The sequence below is a fragment of the Cnephaeus nilssonii genome (genome assembly GCF_951640355.1).
Source record: "Cnephaeus nilssonii genome assembly, chromosome: 5".
Lineage (NCBI taxonomy): Eukaryota > Metazoa > Chordata > Mammalia > Chiroptera > Vespertilionidae > Cnephaeus > Cnephaeus nilssonii.
In genome coordinates, this window is record NC_137076.1 from 87,066,302 (window position 1) to 87,085,348 (window position 19,047).

At 44.6% G+C, this 19,047-nt stretch overlaps 1 protein-coding gene across 4 annotated transcripts in view; it reads right to left on the reverse strand.

Annotated features, from left to right (window-relative positions):
- HTR4 (5-hydroxytryptamine receptor 4) overlaps window positions 1–19,047 on the reverse strand; it is a 116,812-nt gene that overhangs the window by 13,512 nt on the left and 84,253 nt on the right. For 2 of the 4 annotated variants that reach the window (XM_079770373.1, XM_079770371.1), the window contains one exon: window positions 11,273–11,702. The exons of the other annotated variants lie outside the window; for them this stretch is intronic. In XM_079770373.1, coding sequence (XP_079626499.1) covers window positions 11,612–11,702 — 91 coding nt within the window. In that variant the 3' untranslated portion in view covers window positions 11,273–11,611. Of the gene's footprint in view, window positions 1–11,272; window positions 11,703–19,047 lie in introns of those variants that run through there. 4 annotated transcript variants of the gene reach the window in all.

The window sequence follows — 19,047 nt, forward strand, 5'->3', positions numbered from 1 at the left end:
GGGGACTTGAAGTCAGTATCTGTCATATCAGCAGATAGTGTCTCACATTAAAGCAGACATTTCAATTTTAACCTTGGGTTTCTCCTTCAGGGAATCAGTGAACTTCTTGGAAATGTATTCAAAATTCTGTGCATATGTCCAGGTTTTCAGGGGAAAGGCCATAGATTTTATCAGGCTCTCAGAGGGTTTTATTGTGCGCTAAATGTCCTAAATGTTAGAACTATAATAAAATTGTTGCAGTATAGTTTCCTGATGAGGAAAGGGAATGAAGAATGCACTGGTGTGCAGCGAGCAGTATTAGGTTTTCCAGATGCCCTGATCAGTATGATGCTTTGTTACACCCTCAGGATACCCACTGGGGTCCCATTGGCACAGGTGTCAGGACCCGCACATTCACCCAGAAGATTAATCACCGGTCCAGGCTGCAGTGCCCAGCACTCAGGGAAACCAGCAGGACACAAGCAGCCTAGAATGAAGCTACAGTCTCTTTCATTTTCTCTCCAGCCCCAAGGCCAGGCCCAGAGGCCGGTTTTCCCCTTTTCTACATTATTAGCCCTAGCACAATGCCTGGCACACAGCCAGTGTTGAATAAAAGTCTGTCTGGCCCTAGCCGTTTTGGCTCAGTGGTTGGAGTGTCAGTGTGTGGAATGAAGCGTCTCAGGTTCGATTCCTGGTCAAGGGCATAAACCTCAGTTGCAGACTCGATCCCCGGTCCCTGGTGGGGGGCACGTGCGGGAAGCAACCAAATGATGTGCCTCTCTCACATCAATGTTTCACTCTCTCTGTCTCTTCTCCTCCCTTCCACTCTCTCTTAAAAAAAAAAATCAACGGGAAAAACATCTTCAGATGAGGATTAACAATTAAAATAACATAACATAACATAACATAACATAACATAACATAACATAACATAGCATGTCAGTCTGAATGAAGATGAGGATGATGATGAAATTGAGGACACGTAGTCCTTACATTCCTGGGATGGTTAGTAAGGTTGTTTCATTCTATTATCTCTTGAGATACCCTATCTTTACGAGCTCACAGGTCTTTGTCAAGTAGAGGGCATTTTCACTTTGTACTGTTTGTTGTTGTTGTTGGTTTTATGCCAAGGCAGCCAGTTGGGATGTTTCTCTGTTGTGTGTGGGCCTGAGAGCATCCTTCCTTGGAGATTATAATTGTGGCCCCAGGAAATTAGGTCCTGTGGACCTAGACCAGGGTAGGCTGGATTAGGCTCTACAGACAAGGTTGCCCATGGTGTGCCTTGGCTTTGACTGACAAGCGGTGGGAGAAAAGCAGAGTGGGCTGCAGCAGAGCAGGGAGAGGTCACATAGGAACCTGACAGCTGGGAAGCAAAGTGGGACTTGGCCCCTCTGCACTCTCTCCGCTCTGAGCTGGGCACCGTGTTGTGGGTATGGGTGACATATTGATGGGCAACGGGGGGGGGGGGGGCAAATGTATGTTTCTGAGTTGCTGAATATAAAAATTTTCAGCATATAGAAGATTTTAGGGGGGGTGTCACCTTACTGTTTTCTTTTTGTTAGTTGTCATGTGTACATGTGTGACTTAAAAAACAGATTAACCTGATCAGATGTAAAAAAGAATTAGAAGATGGTGGTAGTTATGGAGTGTGAGGTAGGAGGTGATTGGGATTGAGCTCTGAGAAGTGTGAAACTTGGGAGGAAAGACTAGATATAGGTCTTTTCAAAGGGAGAGATTTTGGAGACGAAATGTAAGAGGCATAGAAGGTAAAATAATCAGAGATGACGTCCCACCAGGAGTATTGGGCTAATATAATAATAATAATAATAATAATAATAATAATAATAATTGTCATTATTATTATTATAATACTTTGCATATGTCACCCAGCCCCATACATTTTAGAATACTTAGTCTTAATTAATCTCATTGACTATATTGCTTTTTGCCTGACTTTTAGTTTTCATGACCATATCTTTTCCTGCCTGTTAACATGGAAGCCATCAAAGGCCAATGAGCATTTATTGATTGATGTATTTCTCTCTCCTCTAGCAGCACAAAACGTTTGCCAAGTGAATAAATGAAATTTGGAATCAGTGAGGTGGGTTAGGGCATTTTCTTCATGAGAAATCTGAGAGCCAGAGTGGCTTGCCGGAAGCCACCCAGCCAGTGAGGGCAGAATTCAAGGTGGAACCAGAATTGGTGGCGTGTTTTGTTTATTTCCATCATGTAGGCCACCATGAGTGAAACCATCAGCTGCAAGAGGGAGGTCTGAATAGCAATAAATGCCAGGAAATTAGAAAATAAATAGAGTCTGCTCTCTCTGCCAGGGCTACTATTAGATGAGGGAGAATTCTGGAATGACTTTGGCCTTTTACTTTTATAATATAAGCTCAGTGTTTCCGGAAGGCTGTGTTGAGAGGAGAGGCAGTAATAAGGGTGACCCTGATAAGACTACTCTTTTCTGGTTCCTTCCATTGACTCAGATCCCCTTGCCCAACGGCCCACTCTCTCTCTCTCTCTGGCTGGGACAAGAGGTCTCACCAGGCATGAGGCCTGGGACCAGCCAGCGGATTTTCACTTGAAATTATGAAACCCTAGCTTGACTTCCCTCTCACAAAGCCTTAGTAATGATGACTCACAGTCCCCTCCATGGCCAGTTTCTGAGGAGGATAAAGAGAGATTGCTATAAGGCTTTGGGGAAAGAACATGGGGTGGAGAGTGGGGTATGGGCTGTGTCTGGCCAAGAATGTCATTAAGCAGGGGCATATGGGTCCCCATTTGGACCCTGTTGGCAAGAAGACGACGTATTAATGGTTACCATGCTAATTCAGGGGACCAAGGCTGGGATACAATGACTCACCCCCTAGTGGCATTCAGTACAGAGAAATGCATGATTGAAATGAGATGATCTGACCTCTATCAAGTTTTTTAAAACAAAGATAATGTCTGACCTTTCCCCCAAGGCTCCAGACCAGTTTAAATGACTATCCATTCAGGCCACAAGGACACTCACAGATGTTATGAAATATCTTCCCATTTTGGAGGGAGTGTCTCTTCAAAATTTGATGGTATTGCTTCCGTCTCTTACCTTCTGCACAGGCAGAAAAATAGTGTGCTTCTCAAGGGAGGCAAGTCTGAGTTTGTATCTGGCACTGCTCATTATTAGCTATGTGACCTCCATTCAGAAGCTTGGTCTCCTTAAGCCTCATTTTACTTATTTACAACATGAAGGTTAGCATATAAATTAATAATGAAAATAATAAAAACTCCCAATTATCTGTCTTGTTGTGTTCGAACTGCTATCATATACACAATTTTATTTAAATCATACAACCTTATAAGTTAGGTAATGCTAACATCTCTGTTTTACTCATGAAGAAACAGAGGCTCAGAGAAGTTAACTGACCTGCCCAAGGCAACACAGCTAGCAAGTCGGGAAGTTGAATTCAATCCAGTCAATACTTTTTTTTGAGGATTGATGTGCTATAAGGTATGTAAAGTGTCAAGGTAGTGCTGACATCGTAGGTGCTCAATGAATGTGTGTCCCTTTATCCTCTAAGAAAGTGACGAATGGCTGTTGCTTAGGAAACTCATGAATTGGAGAAGATAAAGAGACATTTTCGGCATTCCATAACAAGACGCCAGATGACAACGAAACTCCAGTTCCTGCCCGGGTTCATCACGTCTGTGTTCTCTGACTGTAACCAAATCCCCTTTCATCTCCACCGTCTTCTGAATAGTGTTCATAGCCTGCCCCTGTCAAGAGTTGGTAACCGGCGTAGAAACAATACCCACCTGCCACCTTCCCCACCTCCCAGCCCTGGGTCCTCAGCACCCTTTCCATGTGACTTGCAGTGCATTTTGGAATTTCGCAGGTCATGGACTCCAGAGTGATGACAGTAATGGCTACACTTTGGTGCGCGCTTATGTATGCCAGTGACTGCTCCGCTATTGAGCTTTAACTCACTGAAGCCTCAGAACCGTTATTCTGTGTTAAGAAGAAACCGAGGCTCAGATCGTTGGAACTTGCCCAAAGTCATACACAATCAGTAACTGATTGAGCCTGGATCTAAACCCAGGCCCATCTAAGGACAAAGCCCAAGCTCTTAACCACAGAAAACACCTCAATTTATAGATGGTAAAACTCAAGCCAGGAAGGGGCAGGGACACGCACAGAGTCAGACAGCAAGTTAAGGATGCGGCGGGGGGCGGAGGGGGGGAAGGGGGAGTATTTGTCCAGACGGGTGTTCTCAATGGTTAGAGCAACGACCTACGCACAGAAGGGTCTCGGGTTCGATTCCCAGTCAAGGGCACATACCTGGATTGCAGGTTCCATCCCCAGCCCTGGTTGAGGTGGGTGTGGGAGGAAACCAATTGATATGTCTCTCTCACATTGATGTTTCTCTCTCATTCCCCCCTCCCTCCCTTCTCTGTAAAAAGCAATGGAAAAAAATATCCTCAGGTGAGGATTAAAAAAAAAAAAGGGATTCTGGAGGAAAGGACACACTTTCTGGCATCTTCTTAAACATCCTCTATCACACTCTATCCTGAGCGGCTCTCCCTGAGTCCCGATCCCACCCTTCATCCACTCTGTGCTTTGTGCTGTCTCGGTAAATGCCATTACTGGTGACATAGTGGCCAAGGTTCTCTAGGTTTATACAATGTGAAGGGACTCCCACAACTGCAGTGTGATTCACCACCACAGCCTACAAACACAACCCTTTAAGCTTAAGTTTTTTTCCAACACATAGACATGAACCAAAAAAGAAAAAGAAAAGAAGCAAAAACAAAACACAACCACCTCGCTATGAATCAGGGAAAGAGTGGTACTTTAAAATTAATCCTTTTGCTCCTTGCAAGAAATAGGGTAAACATCTAGACTTTGTTCAACACTGTCACAGCAGTGGGTGAAGTATTGGAGCAGTGAGGTCTGGGGGCTGAAAGAGCTCAGTGGGATGGTGTAGTATGGATGCTATAAAAAACAGCTTCAAATTCTTCCAAAGACGGGAATTCAATGAATTTGCTGGACAGCTCCAGCACACAAAAACCTGAGTAGCCATGAGGAAAAACAATGATCCATAGAATTGGTTCCTGTCCTCCAGGAGCCCCAAATCTGGTAGGGAAGCTCCGAGAAAGGGCAAGATTAACGAACCCCCTGGAAAAGCGCCCTTAGAGAAGGACAACTGAAGTGCTTCGGGGCCTGGAATAGGTCCAAAACCGCATGCTGTCCCGAAGGCTGGCAAAGACTACAAGAAGAAGGTGGCGTTTGAGATGGACTTTGTAAGAGACGCTGAGAGATGGATGTCCAGTGGAAAGAAAGCAGGGCCAATAGACGGAAGGTGAAAATGCAAAAAGAAAGTGCATAGCATTTGCTCTGCAGGGATAAAGGGGAAAAGCTGGAGGCAAAGCTGTGAATAGCAGACTTAGCACTATGGAAAGGCCAGAATTTGATAGGCAAGGCATAACCTGGTAGGGATTTCCATCAAGAAATGGCATGCTCATAGTGGGTTTCACAGCCTAAAGGCTCAGTCCGGATGAGAGATAACATCCATTGCAGAAGGATGACGTCAGGAAGGATGGAGATAAGGAAATGCATTACATAGCCAGATTGAATTTCCTTTATGTCTGATAAAATGAATAGTTTTAATAGAAAACCACTTTCTGGTCAAGAATTAATTGGTGTTTACTTCTAATTAGATGCTACTTGGAATTACTTATTGAAAACCGACCAAGGACCACTGTGGAAATGCATCTTTGTTTAGAGACAGCCAATACTCCACAAAGAAAGAAGGGAGGAAAAGGGGGACAGATCTGCAAGAGAATCCATCTGTTTCAAGGAGGGTTCTTGCTGCTAAAGATAATGAGCCTCCGGTGAATCGGGTTCCCTCAGCAAGTGATGCGTAGGGGCGAGAGGCTGGGCCGGGTGGGGCCCGGGTTCCATTTCCAGCTCCAGGTCATCTCTGTGCCCTTGGGGAAATGCCAGGTCACTGCTCTGCTGTGCAGCTCAGTTGCTTCATCTATACAATGGGAAAATACTTACCCCTGGAGTTCCACATAAAATGCTCCCCACCAAGCCTGGCACATAGGAAGTAACTATCAATAGTATGCAACGCTACTGAATTATCATCAGCTTTACTTACTTCTTTGATGCCACCTCCCACCACTTTCCCGCATCCACCGAGCACCAGCCACACACGCCCAGCTCATTTCCCCCTAAGAGTCTTGTGTTTTCTGGTCCCTTTGAATAACATTATGTTCCTCCCATCAATGCCTGGCTGACTACTCGCCAGCATCCCTGTCCCAGGTCACAGGGCCGAGCCCATTCCACGCAGTTTTCCCTGACTACCCCACAACGCACCTCAGCCCCATCCCTATTTCTCATGTTCTGTACAGCCCCGGTGAGCATCTAAACTTACAGCGTTCACATATGTACACCTCCTTGTTTACTTCCTGGTTCCCAACGAGAACGAGAGAGAGCAGAGACACCTTGGCAGTATTATTTAGTAATTAACCTCTGGCACGTAGATGTGCAAAACGCAGAAACCTGTGAACACTGGAGTGCTGTTGGTAAAATTAAACTATGTAACAAATAAAACCTGCTCAGCCCACAGCCGGTACTAAATCAATGCTAGGTTCTTGCCCTGGGATGGGTTGGGAGAATGGCTGCTCCAAAGTGAAGGAAGACAATTTGGAAAGAAAGCAAGAACGGAGACAGTGGCCCTCGGCTGGGTGGTTGACTGCCCAGGTCTAGTTCTCTGCCTGGAAACAGCAGAAGGGGGCCGTTGGGGGAGGGGGAGTGAAGGCTCAGACTCATTCTATGATGGAAGTCTCAAGAAAGTAGGCATTTTTTTGTAGGAGGAAGAGGTCTTGTAAATCAGTGGACAGTTGTGATTCTGAGGACATGCCTCTGGATAAATAACTCAGAGCCCTTGTGAATTTTTTAGAAAAACTGAGGAGGAGGAAAAACCAATCACCACTTCTAGAGAAGAGTGCTTGGTCCAGAGGTTTAGGGTTTTCATCTGCGAAGAAGGCTTCTTCCAGGGATCAATTATAATGAGCGGAGATGGAGGATCCAGATACACCAGTGGCCCATCCTATTTCAGCCCACGTGCAATGGGGTTCCAGGCATATTTGTGTATGAAGGATTCTGATTTGAAACCCTAATTCTTGTCCACCCTCTGCATTTTCTATGTGGATGATGGAGGCCCCACAGGTTAAACAGAAGAGCTGGGACATGAACCCTGCCCCTGACTGCCAATGGGGGCCTTTCTACTGCCCCATAGTCAAAAGTAATATACTCTAAGCCTAACACCCCAGGGGCTCCAGGGAAAGGGAGCTGGACTCCAGGCTCCTGGGTGGCTCATGGCACCAAAAGAGGCTTCAGCGAGGAGGCACATACTTAATAACCTCAGTCTTGAACCTGTGGATATGCAGCTGCCTCGCCGCCTGGAATGGCTGCACGGTGTGCGCCCTGGGAGTGGCCAGGCTGGCTGCTTCCCCATCCTCTGCTCTTGGGATGACGTTGGCAGAGATCTTTCCTAGCCGCCCAGGAGGTGCTGACGAACGTGGCAGGCAGACAGAAAGGAAGAATCACATTATCTAGCGATCCTGGGCTTCCAGCTTTACTTTGAGGAGAACCTGATACTGGAGGCAGAATATTCCCCAACTTCAAACATCCGGAGCTTCTGAGGATGAGTCGGGCTACGGCACTTCATGTGAAGCTCCAGAGAACTGAGGCACAGACGGACACTGGCATTTTATTGTATATTCAAAAGTCATTTATTCGTTTTAAGACATAAGATTTCCTGCAGTAGGTAATGTATATAATAACCATACAGAATGCACAGATGTAAACATATATGTAATTTATTAATGTTTATCAATAAATAGAATTTCTCAATAAAAAAACACACAAGTCTGTGGGCTCCTGTTTTTCCCAGAGCATATTCCTGGGAACTGCATCAAAAAAGTCTATCATCATCCAGCCAGAGGTGCTTCCCATAGAAACAAATCCGACTCAAGGATCCCAGTACCTTCAAAGTTTCAGTTTCAAATAAACCATAGGTATAACTTACAATTTCATAAGACCAAAGATACAGCCATCATTAAAATGTGTGATCATTTGTAATTACATAATTAAGTCCCATGTTCAATATAGGGGGCATTCATGTAATTTACATGCCGATTACAAGGAGACTCAGTGCACTGTGACCCATACATGTGGCCTCACTTGTAATTCGACTTTATTAAAAATGTAAACAAAATTAAGGTGCTAGCAAAATAACATTAAACTATAATTAATCATTTCCACAGGCTATCAATAGCAAGAATCTCAAAAGGTATCTGGTTCTTAAAGGGGGAGGGGATGGGGGTATCTGTAATACTGTCAACAATAAAAAAAAAAGTTATCTGGTTCAGTATCTTAGCAGATTCTTTATGTAACACCCTCTAGTGTTACACGAATTTGTGCACTGGTGGGGTCCCTTGGCCTGGCCAGTGATCAGGGCCAATTAAGGTGGGGGGCGGCCAGCCAGGGGGAGGGACCACAGGAGATTGGCTGTGGGAGCACAATGACCACCAGGGGGCAGCTCCTGCATTGAGCATCTCCCCGTTGGTGGTCAGTGCACATCATAGCAACCGGTTGACCAGTCGTTCTGTTGCTTAGGCATATATATATATATATATATATATATATATATATATATATATATAGACTAGAGGCCCGATGCATGAAAATTCATGCAAAAGTAGGCCTTCCTTCCCCCAGCTGCCAGCACCCGGGACCCAGGCTGCTTCCCTCCGGCCGCCGTCAGGCACCCGGGACCCGGACTTCGCACCAGCCCCAGCTTCATCTGGAAAGACATCCTAAATGATGCCCAGAAGGACATCCGGTCTAATTAGCATATTACCCTTTTATTATTATAGATAATTGTCAGCTGCTCATTCACAGTCTGGTCCATGTTTGAGGGTTTTTGTATTTTTTTTTCACAGAATATATAATTTTAATGACCCGTTTCCTCCAAATAAATGTTTTCAAGGCAGAGAGGCCTTTGAATTTATTCCATGTGACTTTGAAGTTACTTGAAGTTAGGCTCATTCTTACCAAATTAGCCCCCATCTCTCTCCAACCATTCCTTTATTTCGAGAACAACAAAATCCCAATAAATACAGGGTTTGTGATGTTTAAACCTGCAACGTTGTGTGGGTTGCAAAACCTGGAGTAACCAAATGAGGAAGGATGGATTTGGAAGAATGGACCCCAAAAAGGTGCTCCCTTGGCATTGTTTTTCAATACAGAGGGCTCGTTCTCTAAATCGGTTCACCTCCTGGTGAAGAAATTCTGAGTCTTGAGTTCAGGGACATCCAAAGTAATAATCAACGTACAGACTGGCATTTTATGATTCGCAGAATGTTTTCACCAACATCGTTTATCACCACAACAACTTTGTGATGTAGGCAGGAGAGAGTCTCTCCGAGTCCAGAGAGGTCTGGCCCTTAGTTCAGGGTCACACAGGAAGTCAGCCATTGACTCATGTGCATCCGCTCCGGGAGGCGGTGGGCAGCGTGGCGGCGTCAGAGCAGACAGCTGGGGTCTGATGGCCAGGTTCTCGGCCCTGGGACTCAGAACCTTCCAGTTCCCTCCTTTGTGTTAGAAAAAGACCATCCTCGAAACGGTCCTGAGTCCCAATCTAGTAAAGGCAGATGACAGTGACTTGAAAAAGCAAAGGAGGTCCGTCTAGCCAGTCAGGGTGCAAGGTAGGACTTAACAAACTTTCTTCACGTGTGATGAGACTAGATTCCCAACTGAATCTGCTCCATGGACCAGCGAGAGGCCCAGCCTCCCACGGAGCATCTCAGCATGATGCAGTGTTTCTCAGCAACACTCCGGAGTTCCGAAGGACACTTCTCTTGAGAGGTTTTCCCCTTCCCTAAGGCATGACTTTCCCCCAGTAAAATGTAGTCGTCACAGGACAGATTTCTTTTTTTTTGTTTTGCATTTGGATGGTTTGGGGGCAATTTCCTCTTCCTCATTCAAAGTCCTTCCTGTCCGGTTCAATTCCAGGACTAAAGTAAAAAAATCAACAGGAATGGTAACTGACTCTTCTTAAGCAGTGGGAACAAAGTGAGTGTGACAAAGTCCTGAGATGCTACAGCCAAGATGAACGTTAAAACCTCCCCATGGCTCTGGGGCACGATGGCGTTTACTTCTTTGTGACATTCACTCGGGGCAGTTCATTCAATGGACGGCTTGGAATGAAAGACATTCAGGTGAATCTGAAGGGCAAAGCTGCAAGGTCAAGGGGCTAGAAGACCCAAAGCTAGTTCCTTTGAAACAGACAAAAGGCAGGCGGCCATGGCTTTTCGAGGTAGCAGATGACTATAGCTGCATCCTGTTGTCCTAGAAACAGAGAGGAATCTTAGAGATCCCCTAGTCCAAGCTTCAAATGACAGACGTAGAAAGTGATGGAAGAGCTGGATCAAGATCTCACACAGCCTATTAGGAGCAGAGCCTCGGCTGGAATTGGGGTCCTCAGACTTCAAGTCAAGCACTGTTTTTGCACCCCTTGCACTGCTTGGTCCTGCCTCCTCCGCAGGGGACTGCAGTTTGTGACAGGTCTCAGCAGTATGAGCTCCCAACAGTCTCTCCTTTGAAAGCAACACGGCCAGAATCCAGGGTTACAAATTGGTGTCCTGGGCTTCACCACAAGCTCACAGGAAAGATTCCAAAGTCTCTTAATAAACACTCCGATGCCGCGGGCCCTGCCCAAGGCCCCCTAGGACAAGACACTGCTCTAGTTGTAGAGCAAGGCGGGCATCTCGAAGCAGAAGGGGCTGAGGCCACGGCTCTGGGGCAAGCTGTCTGTCTTCGGCTTCCCTCCAAGGTTGCTGCGGAGACTGTTTTCCTCGGGTCGATCTTTGCCCCAGTTTCTTCCACGGGAAATAAATGGAGCATGTCCTGGAGAGAAGGACTGACAGCAGACACAGGGAAGAGCAGATGAAGTCTGCGACTGACACGGGGACTGGCCGGGAGGACACACGTTCGGACCCGGAGCCCGGGAGGAAAGTGTAGTAGTGTCTGGCACAGAACAGGATGAGATGAGACAGTGAATAGTTTGAACAAGCGAGCATTGTGTGCTTTTGAACACGAACGACTCTGATCGACAGGCACGGGGCAGGCGAGGGGAGTGACACATTGGTCTGTGAGCAGGCAGAGCCAAGAAGGCATATTTAGCGACCCTATGGCTGAGATAGGACACAGTGAGCGATCGTGTTTGGAACATGAGTGGGACCGACCAGGCACAGTAAAGGGACAGACTGGCGACAACAGACACTGTGCAGCAAGGGCAGGATGCCAGGAAGGAATGCTGGGAAATGAAAAATCCCTTCATAGGGGCATGTCTGGAAGAGGACCCCCAGTGAACAGGGGGGCCATCCTCTCCTCTGACCCCCTCAAACGCTGCCTGCTGGAGTCCTGGAGGAAAAGCCCGGTGGGCATGGGTGCCTGCCCCGACGGACGGATGGAACGCTCGGATGAGGAGAATACCAGGCGCAGTCACGCACAAGCAGCAGCTTAGGACCTGGCCCTCGCGCGGAGGGGTGGCTGTCTTCTGAGTCACTGGCCCAGGGACTAAGTGTCACTGGGCTGAGCAGCCATCAAAGGAGAAGTCGCTGGGGGGTGGCACTGACTCTCCCATTGGACACCACATTCCACCGCATCCCTGGAGAGGGGAGAAGACCACAGAACCTCGGAGTTGGAATGGATGTCACAGAGGACCTCGGGAAGGAGCCCCCCCAGTGCAGGAAAGCCCCTACGCCATGCAGCCGTGTGGGTGGTCAGCCCCTAAGGAGGAATCCCAGTGACTGGCCAGGACACATTATTTTTGAGCAACTTTAGTGAAAGAGCCTGTTGGTGTTATTAGCCCAAATCTGTCTTCCTAGTGGAACTACGGTGCCCTCCAGGCCCACTTAAAATTCTCCCCTCTACTAATTATATCCTCCAAGTTTTCTCTCTCCAGGCTACACATTTCTCTAATGGTTCATAGTATATTTTGGCTTCCAGAATAGTCCCGAGAATGAACACTGTCCTCTGAACACAACCCGTATTTTATGATTCTCTCTCTCTTGAAACAAGGTGCCAGGAAAGAGCACAGATCCACACAGTGAGCCTGACACACCATGCACTTCTCATCATCAGTTTAGTTAACTTCCATGAATGTGGCCAGCATTAAGTTCATTTCTGACTATGGCAATATGCTCTTGGCTTATATTGACTTGGTTGCTAACATGCATGTTTTTGATACAAACAGCTGTCCATTCCTGTGGTTCTTTATTACATGTTGATGCAGTTTATGTTGTTTGTTTGAGCCACAATATAGGACATGACATGTGTCTCCGGTAAATGTCATTTTATCGATCTGGTATCATTTTAGCTGATTGAGATCATTCTAAATCATAACAATTTCAACATTCAAGATGCGATTATTTAGCACCAACTCAAACTAGACTTTGAGGATTTAACAAGCACATAGGGAGGTCAGATAATTGATTGCTGCCTAGATCTTTCAGTTTAGTGTCATCTGCCTTTTAGGTCAAGATAAAACAACTATTGATCAGGACAGGGCGAACACAGAGAGTCGTGGTGCGCTACGACAGGCTGAGACTGGGCCCGCCCATGCAAGGCTTTGTCCAATACCTCGCTGAAACATCTCTAATGCCAAGCAGTAAGTAAACCTGTCCTAATGGATAATGAAATTAGTTGGCATGATTTATTTTTAATCAAACAACACTGACTCTTGCTCACAAATGGTTTGGGTTATAATTGTTCTAGAATTTTGGCAAGGTCTATTTCAAGCTATGAGCCCCTAGTTTCCTGAGTCTAGCTTTTAGTATGCCTTTAACAACTTGGTCAATATTTACTGGTCTCCAGGCTGTCCTTATTTCCCCAGTCCTCAACAGAGCACCAGCCCAAGGTCCAATCCACCAGTCCCTTTAATCCCCTGAGATATAATACGCTTTGGCTCAGAGACAGTTAAATGTTTTCCACCAATCCTGGACAGCAACTTTCTCCCCATAATGTTCTCTCGTGTCCAGTTGGGAGACTATTCTTATTGTAGCAGAATATGTAAGATTTCTTCCATAAATAATGAGATCTAACTATTTCTGGGTTGGCTACTTGCTCAGAACATAGCTTTTGATTCATCCTTGGTTACACATTTCCTCTTCCAGATTTCCACGTGCCATTTTCAAGTATACATTCACTAGATACTCAAGATGCGGCCTCATGTCTTTACATAACCCTCCCTACACACACACACATACACACACACCATTTTTATCTGTCTCACTCATTGAAAATATCCATTAAAGGAAAACAAAGGATGAACAGAAAGGAAGCAAGGAAGGAAGGGTTTCTACTTCTCATTGGCCCAAAATACTTATTTATTATCATCATTATCAACAAAACCCCCTTCCATTAGTGCGGTATCTGTGTGTTAGGCATTAATTCATGCATTTTATGCCTCTTTAACAGATAAGGAAACTGAGTTTCAGAATTTAAATAATTTTCCCAATTTTACTCAATTAATAAATGGTAGACCTTATATTTAGATCACTTTTTATACCAAAGTCGGTGCTTTTAATTGTCCTGATATATTGTCACTTGTCACCTTGAGAATTACCACTGCTAAGTCCCGGGCTCAGGTGCTGCTGTCTCTAACATTTTATTGTCCTATTATGATGAACTTTAGGATAAAAGAAATATGTACAGGGCACATATCTTATGTATCCACCTATGGGAAGCCTACAGTGTGACATGCCCCCCTTTTCACTGAAACACAGTGTGATTGAGACGTTAATACAGCACCTTCCTGCTAACACCCCTGCCCACTAATGCAGGAACTTTGCCAAGTGGCATGTATGTTTCCTGTGATGCAGAACTGGGGAGGCTAGGTGAACAGAAAATCAACCCTGCAAAGGCAGAAGGAAATGAGGGAGGACAGAGTCAGAGGAAAAAACCTGGGCTAATAAACATAACAAAGACAGGGGAGCGAGGATGGAGGACAAGGCAGGAAGAGCCACAGAGTTGGGTGTATAGAAGGCTCCAGAGCTGTGGGCAGGATGGAGGAGGTCCTTTGAAAAGTGTTTCCAAAAGGTTATATTAGCTGTCTCATGTCGCCGTGGCAGAGATTCAAATAAAGGTGGACACAGACAATAGTACGGTAACTACCAGAGGAAAGAGGCTTGGGGGCAAGTAGAAGAGGGTAAAGGGGGGGATAAATGGTGAGGGAAGGAGACTTGACTTTGGGCAGTGAACATACAATACAATATACAGATGATGTATTATAGAATTATACACCTGAAATCTATATAATTTTATTAACCAATGTCACCCTAATAAGTTATATACATTTTTCCAAAGAAAAAGTTTATGCATGATAAATAAGAAAAATAAATATAACAAAGGCTTTAAAATAGCTACAAAAAATAAAAGACTGATATTACTGTGGACTTGCTAATGGGTGCCTGGTGTCACTTCTTTTTATTCAGGATACATCAATTGAGCCTTTGTCAAAGAGAGGAGTCATGGAGAAAGAAGGACAATGGCCCAGCCTCTAACCCCATGGAGAACTCACGACCAACTCCCTCTGGACAGGGCAAATGGGGACTTGAGAATAATGACACTGTGATCTTGTGTCCTGGTTGTCCTGTGTCATTCTCAACTTACACTACTGTACCAATCTAATTGTTAACACAACAGTTTAATGTCATCTGCATTCAAGTTACAAAATTATGGCCCAATATGCTGAGACCAACTTCCAGTACAACAGATCACACTCAGTGCACGTGACGTCAACACTAAGTGAACCCCTTTCACTTCCAACTGCAAGGCCACCCACCCTACTAACTCAGCCAAGGAAGCAGCTGAGAGCAGCAATGTGAGCAGTCAATGGGAGACAGGAACCTAATGCCTTGTTAGCCTCCCCGCCCTGGGCGACTCTGATGACTTAGTCCCTTCCCTGTGTCTCCCTTGCTCATTTTTTAAATGAGGAGGAGGATTATCGATAAGATCCTTTGCCGCTCTGACATTCTGATTGTATGAGTAGCAGAGATGGTGGGTGACAGATACAAACCTTCTGATTGGGCACCAGCTGTGTGTGGGACTGTTCTCCAAAGCTGTGGGTAATTGCTTCAAATTTGGCTTTTAATATTCTATTGTTAGGATCTGATACTTTGTATTCTGTGTTGGAGGGAAGAAGTTTCACTGGAGACACAAGGGGGTGTAATTTTTGGATTCGTATTAAAGGATATGAAAGGCCTCCATTTCTGAATCTGTGAAATTACACTGCAAAGCTGTTAAGTGTATCTGGGTAGGAGAGGATAGGGGCTGAGATGCCACCACTTAAAATGCAGCGAGATCACAACTGTCTCTCCTCAAACATATGCTTGCTCAGAAACATTGGCAGAGTCGCTCAAAATCCCTGATGCAAAACATCATTAAACACTTCTAGGAATATATCCTAAGAAGCCTGAAACACAATCAGAAAGAATATATGCACCCCTATATTCATAGCGGCATTATTTATAATAGTCAAGATCTGTAAACACCCCAAGTGCCGATCAATAGATGAATGGATAAAACACCTGTGGTACATTTACAGAATGGAATACTATGCAGCCATATAAAAGAAGGATCTCTTACCCTTTGAGACAGCATGGAGGGACCTGGGGAGTATTATGCTAAGTGAAATAAGCCAGTCATAAAAGGGTAAGTATCACATGATCTCACTTATATGTGGGATCTAAGTAACAAAATAAACTGACAAACAAAATAGACATTGATGCATACAACACACTGACATGTTTCAGAGGGAACGGGGGGGGGGGGCAGGAAGCGTTTAAACAAAGAAGTTATATGCATATATGCATAACCCATGGACACAGACAATAGTGTGGTGAAGGGGAGGGGGCAGCAGTGGGGTGAAGAGGGTAAAGCGGGGGGGGGGGATGAGACATCTGTAATACTTTCAATTATAAAGATAAATTTAAAAATATCATTAAAAAGAATCTCCAATATTTTAACAGAAGTGTTTTTAAGTACAGTTCTTGTCTTCATAGTTTCGTAAAAATCCTCTACAATGTATGAAGTATTTGAATATCTTTTCCCATATTTAATCTTCAACACAAATTTGCAAGGGAAGGAGGTTACAGAGTATTTTAATTTAGAAGAGGAAGTAGGTCAATGTATGTGGCCTGGATTGATTGATAGGGAGTGGTGGGTCCATTGCTATAAATCAGGCATTCTGCCTCCCGAACCTGGAATTCTGTCCATTAGGAAATCATTTGGGGGGTGGGAAGAGTTTTGTGATGAAGTTTAATAATTGATGAAATCAACTTATCATTACCTGTGTTCCAGAAGAAGGAGGAGGAGAAGTTGGAGGAAAAGAATCACTAGCTAAGTCATCTTTCACAAAGTGGTCCAGAGACTATGTGTATGAGAATTAACTTGGGTACCTGTAACAAATACAGATTCCCAGGATCCACACCAGACCTCTGACAGCAGGGTGAGAGGACAGAGGTGAAGTGGCCAGAGCAGAAATCTGCATTTTAAAAAGGTGTCCTCAGGTGATTCTTATGCACGTGGGAGGATGATATTCCATGAACAGGTGGACATCCATTTGTTCTACTCATCCCTGAGGCAGAACTTAGACCCAGAGACTTGGGTGGCAGCAAAGAGAAAGGCAGGAGAGTGCGAAAGGCCAGAGGCATTTAAATGCACCCAAACAGGTTAGCAAAGTGGACAAGGGGATGTTTATTGGTTTTCATGACATTGACGATGAAGAAATGAGAAAAGACTTGGTGATGATCATAAACATGAGAAGGCGAAAAAATGTAAAGAGATGCACCAGCAATATATCCTTAGATGTTCTTTATTGATAAAAAAAAAAATAGAATGTTTGGGTTGTAATGACCTGATGAAAACTAACTAAATTGCCTGTGAACAGTGAGCACACACACACTATGTTGTCAGTAAGTTACATTATTCAAAAGCAATGCCTTAGGTCAACTGCTTTATTTGTCTTTAGATTCATTATCAACCCAAATAGAATGCTGACCGTGGGAGACTATTTCCCAAACATGGATGTGTTCCACAGGTGATATGCCAACCAATGGGCACAGCATTAAATAATTTGAATCTCAGTAAGGAATTCAATATTTCTTTCACTCTTTCTGATTATTTTATTATTTTTAATCTCTTCTGATTCTTTTTTAAAATTTATTCTCACAGTTGACATATAACAGTATATTAGTTTCAGCTGTAAAATATAGTGATTAAACATTTATAGACCTTATCAAGGTGATCTTTCTGCTAACTTTAGAGAAAGACTCAGTTTGGCCGCTCTCTGGCTTTCACAAGCCACTCAGACCCAACAAATGGAGAGCAGGCCTCAGGCTCAGGGCCTTTCACAGGCAAATAGGACAAAGTTAAAGTTTAATAATAATTTATACAAATATTAACTTTTTTTGTTTCATTGCATTTATTTTTAATCATCTTCTCTACGTGGTTTTGCATTTAAGAACATGCTACAGAGTTTCCTTTACAAATACATTTTAGAGTAAAAGTGTATTTAAAGACAAACAGTAAATCAGTAATAGCATGGGTAGAAAGCAGATATGGTAAAAAACTTATGAAGGCAGCAGGTGAGTGACAACAGCCCGTATCAGATAATAAGAAAACTGGCCCTAGCTGGTTTGGCTCAGTGGATAGAGCATCGGCCTGTGGACCAAAGGGTCCCAGGTTCGATTACGGACAAGGGCATATGCCCAGGTTGTGGGCTCGATCCACCCCATCATTGATGTTTCTATCTCTCTAGCTCTCTCCCTTCCTCTCTGAAATCAATAAAAATATATATTAAGAAAGCTGAATTGCAGAGCGCATAATGTCTTGGCAAGGACATAAACCAACACCTCCCCTCGGTGGAAGCTCTAGGATCTCAGGCCACAGCTCTTTCGGCTATTTTGTGCTACTTGCAGAAAGGACCGCGCATAGCTGAGTCTGTACAGTCTGGAATGCCTAACGGTGTGGCCTCGGGACAAAATGTATTCCCAGGGGCTCTTTAATTCCATTATGAGCCTCAGCTATGTCCATCTTTCAACAAGCCAGAGTGCAAGATCAAATTATTGGGCATAGCTTATTCTAATCCCAATGTATCTGCTTCCCTCCTGCTCCACAGACAAACCAATCTCCTTGAGAGATTTTCTTCTTCTTCCTCTCCCTCTCCCTCTCCCTCTTCCTCTCCCTCTCCCTCTCCTCCTTCTCCTCCTTCTCCTCCTTCTTCTTCTTCTTTTTTGGCCATTGCCTACCACAATTTCTAAATGACCAGGGACTGGAACATGGAGATTTAGGGAGATAGGGCTGTTTGCCTGCTTTTTCTGCTAAACTACTTCTATATGATATGTTTCTCCTAAAAACATCTAGGAGAAAATGCCTTAACAGAATGGACCCATAATGAAAACAGCCGACATTTACTGAGTGCTTACTATGTGCCAATGACTGCTAAATAAGCAAATCATGGCCTATTTCACAGAATTTTCACAATAATCCTACCCCATATGCTCTAGTTGAGTGGAATGAAGCTTAGTAACTTGCCATGTACAACAACTACAGAGAGGTTGAGTGACGACCTAGACCAGGCCATCCAACTCAAAGTCTCACTGCACCAGCATCATGAAATGAGCACCTTCACCTAACAGGCACCCTGGACTCCTAGACTTGGCAGGTTGGAGAAATCCTGCTCTTGAGAAGCTGCCTAGAGGAGTGAAGGGTGTGTCAGGTGCATAAAAGTCCTTAAGATCCCACAGAATGAGCTGAGCTTCCAGGAGAAGGAGAAGCAGGGGGAAAGAGAGCCCAGAGGAGGAAGTCATTGTCGTTACTCAAGATTGAGGGGCGGGACCAGGAAAGTTTAGAAGGCTGTATTGAAACCACTCCTCAAGGAATGAGTAGGCTCCTGCCAGGCAGGAAATCCAGGAAGAACTTTTGAAGCAGCAGAAATAATAATCCTGAGG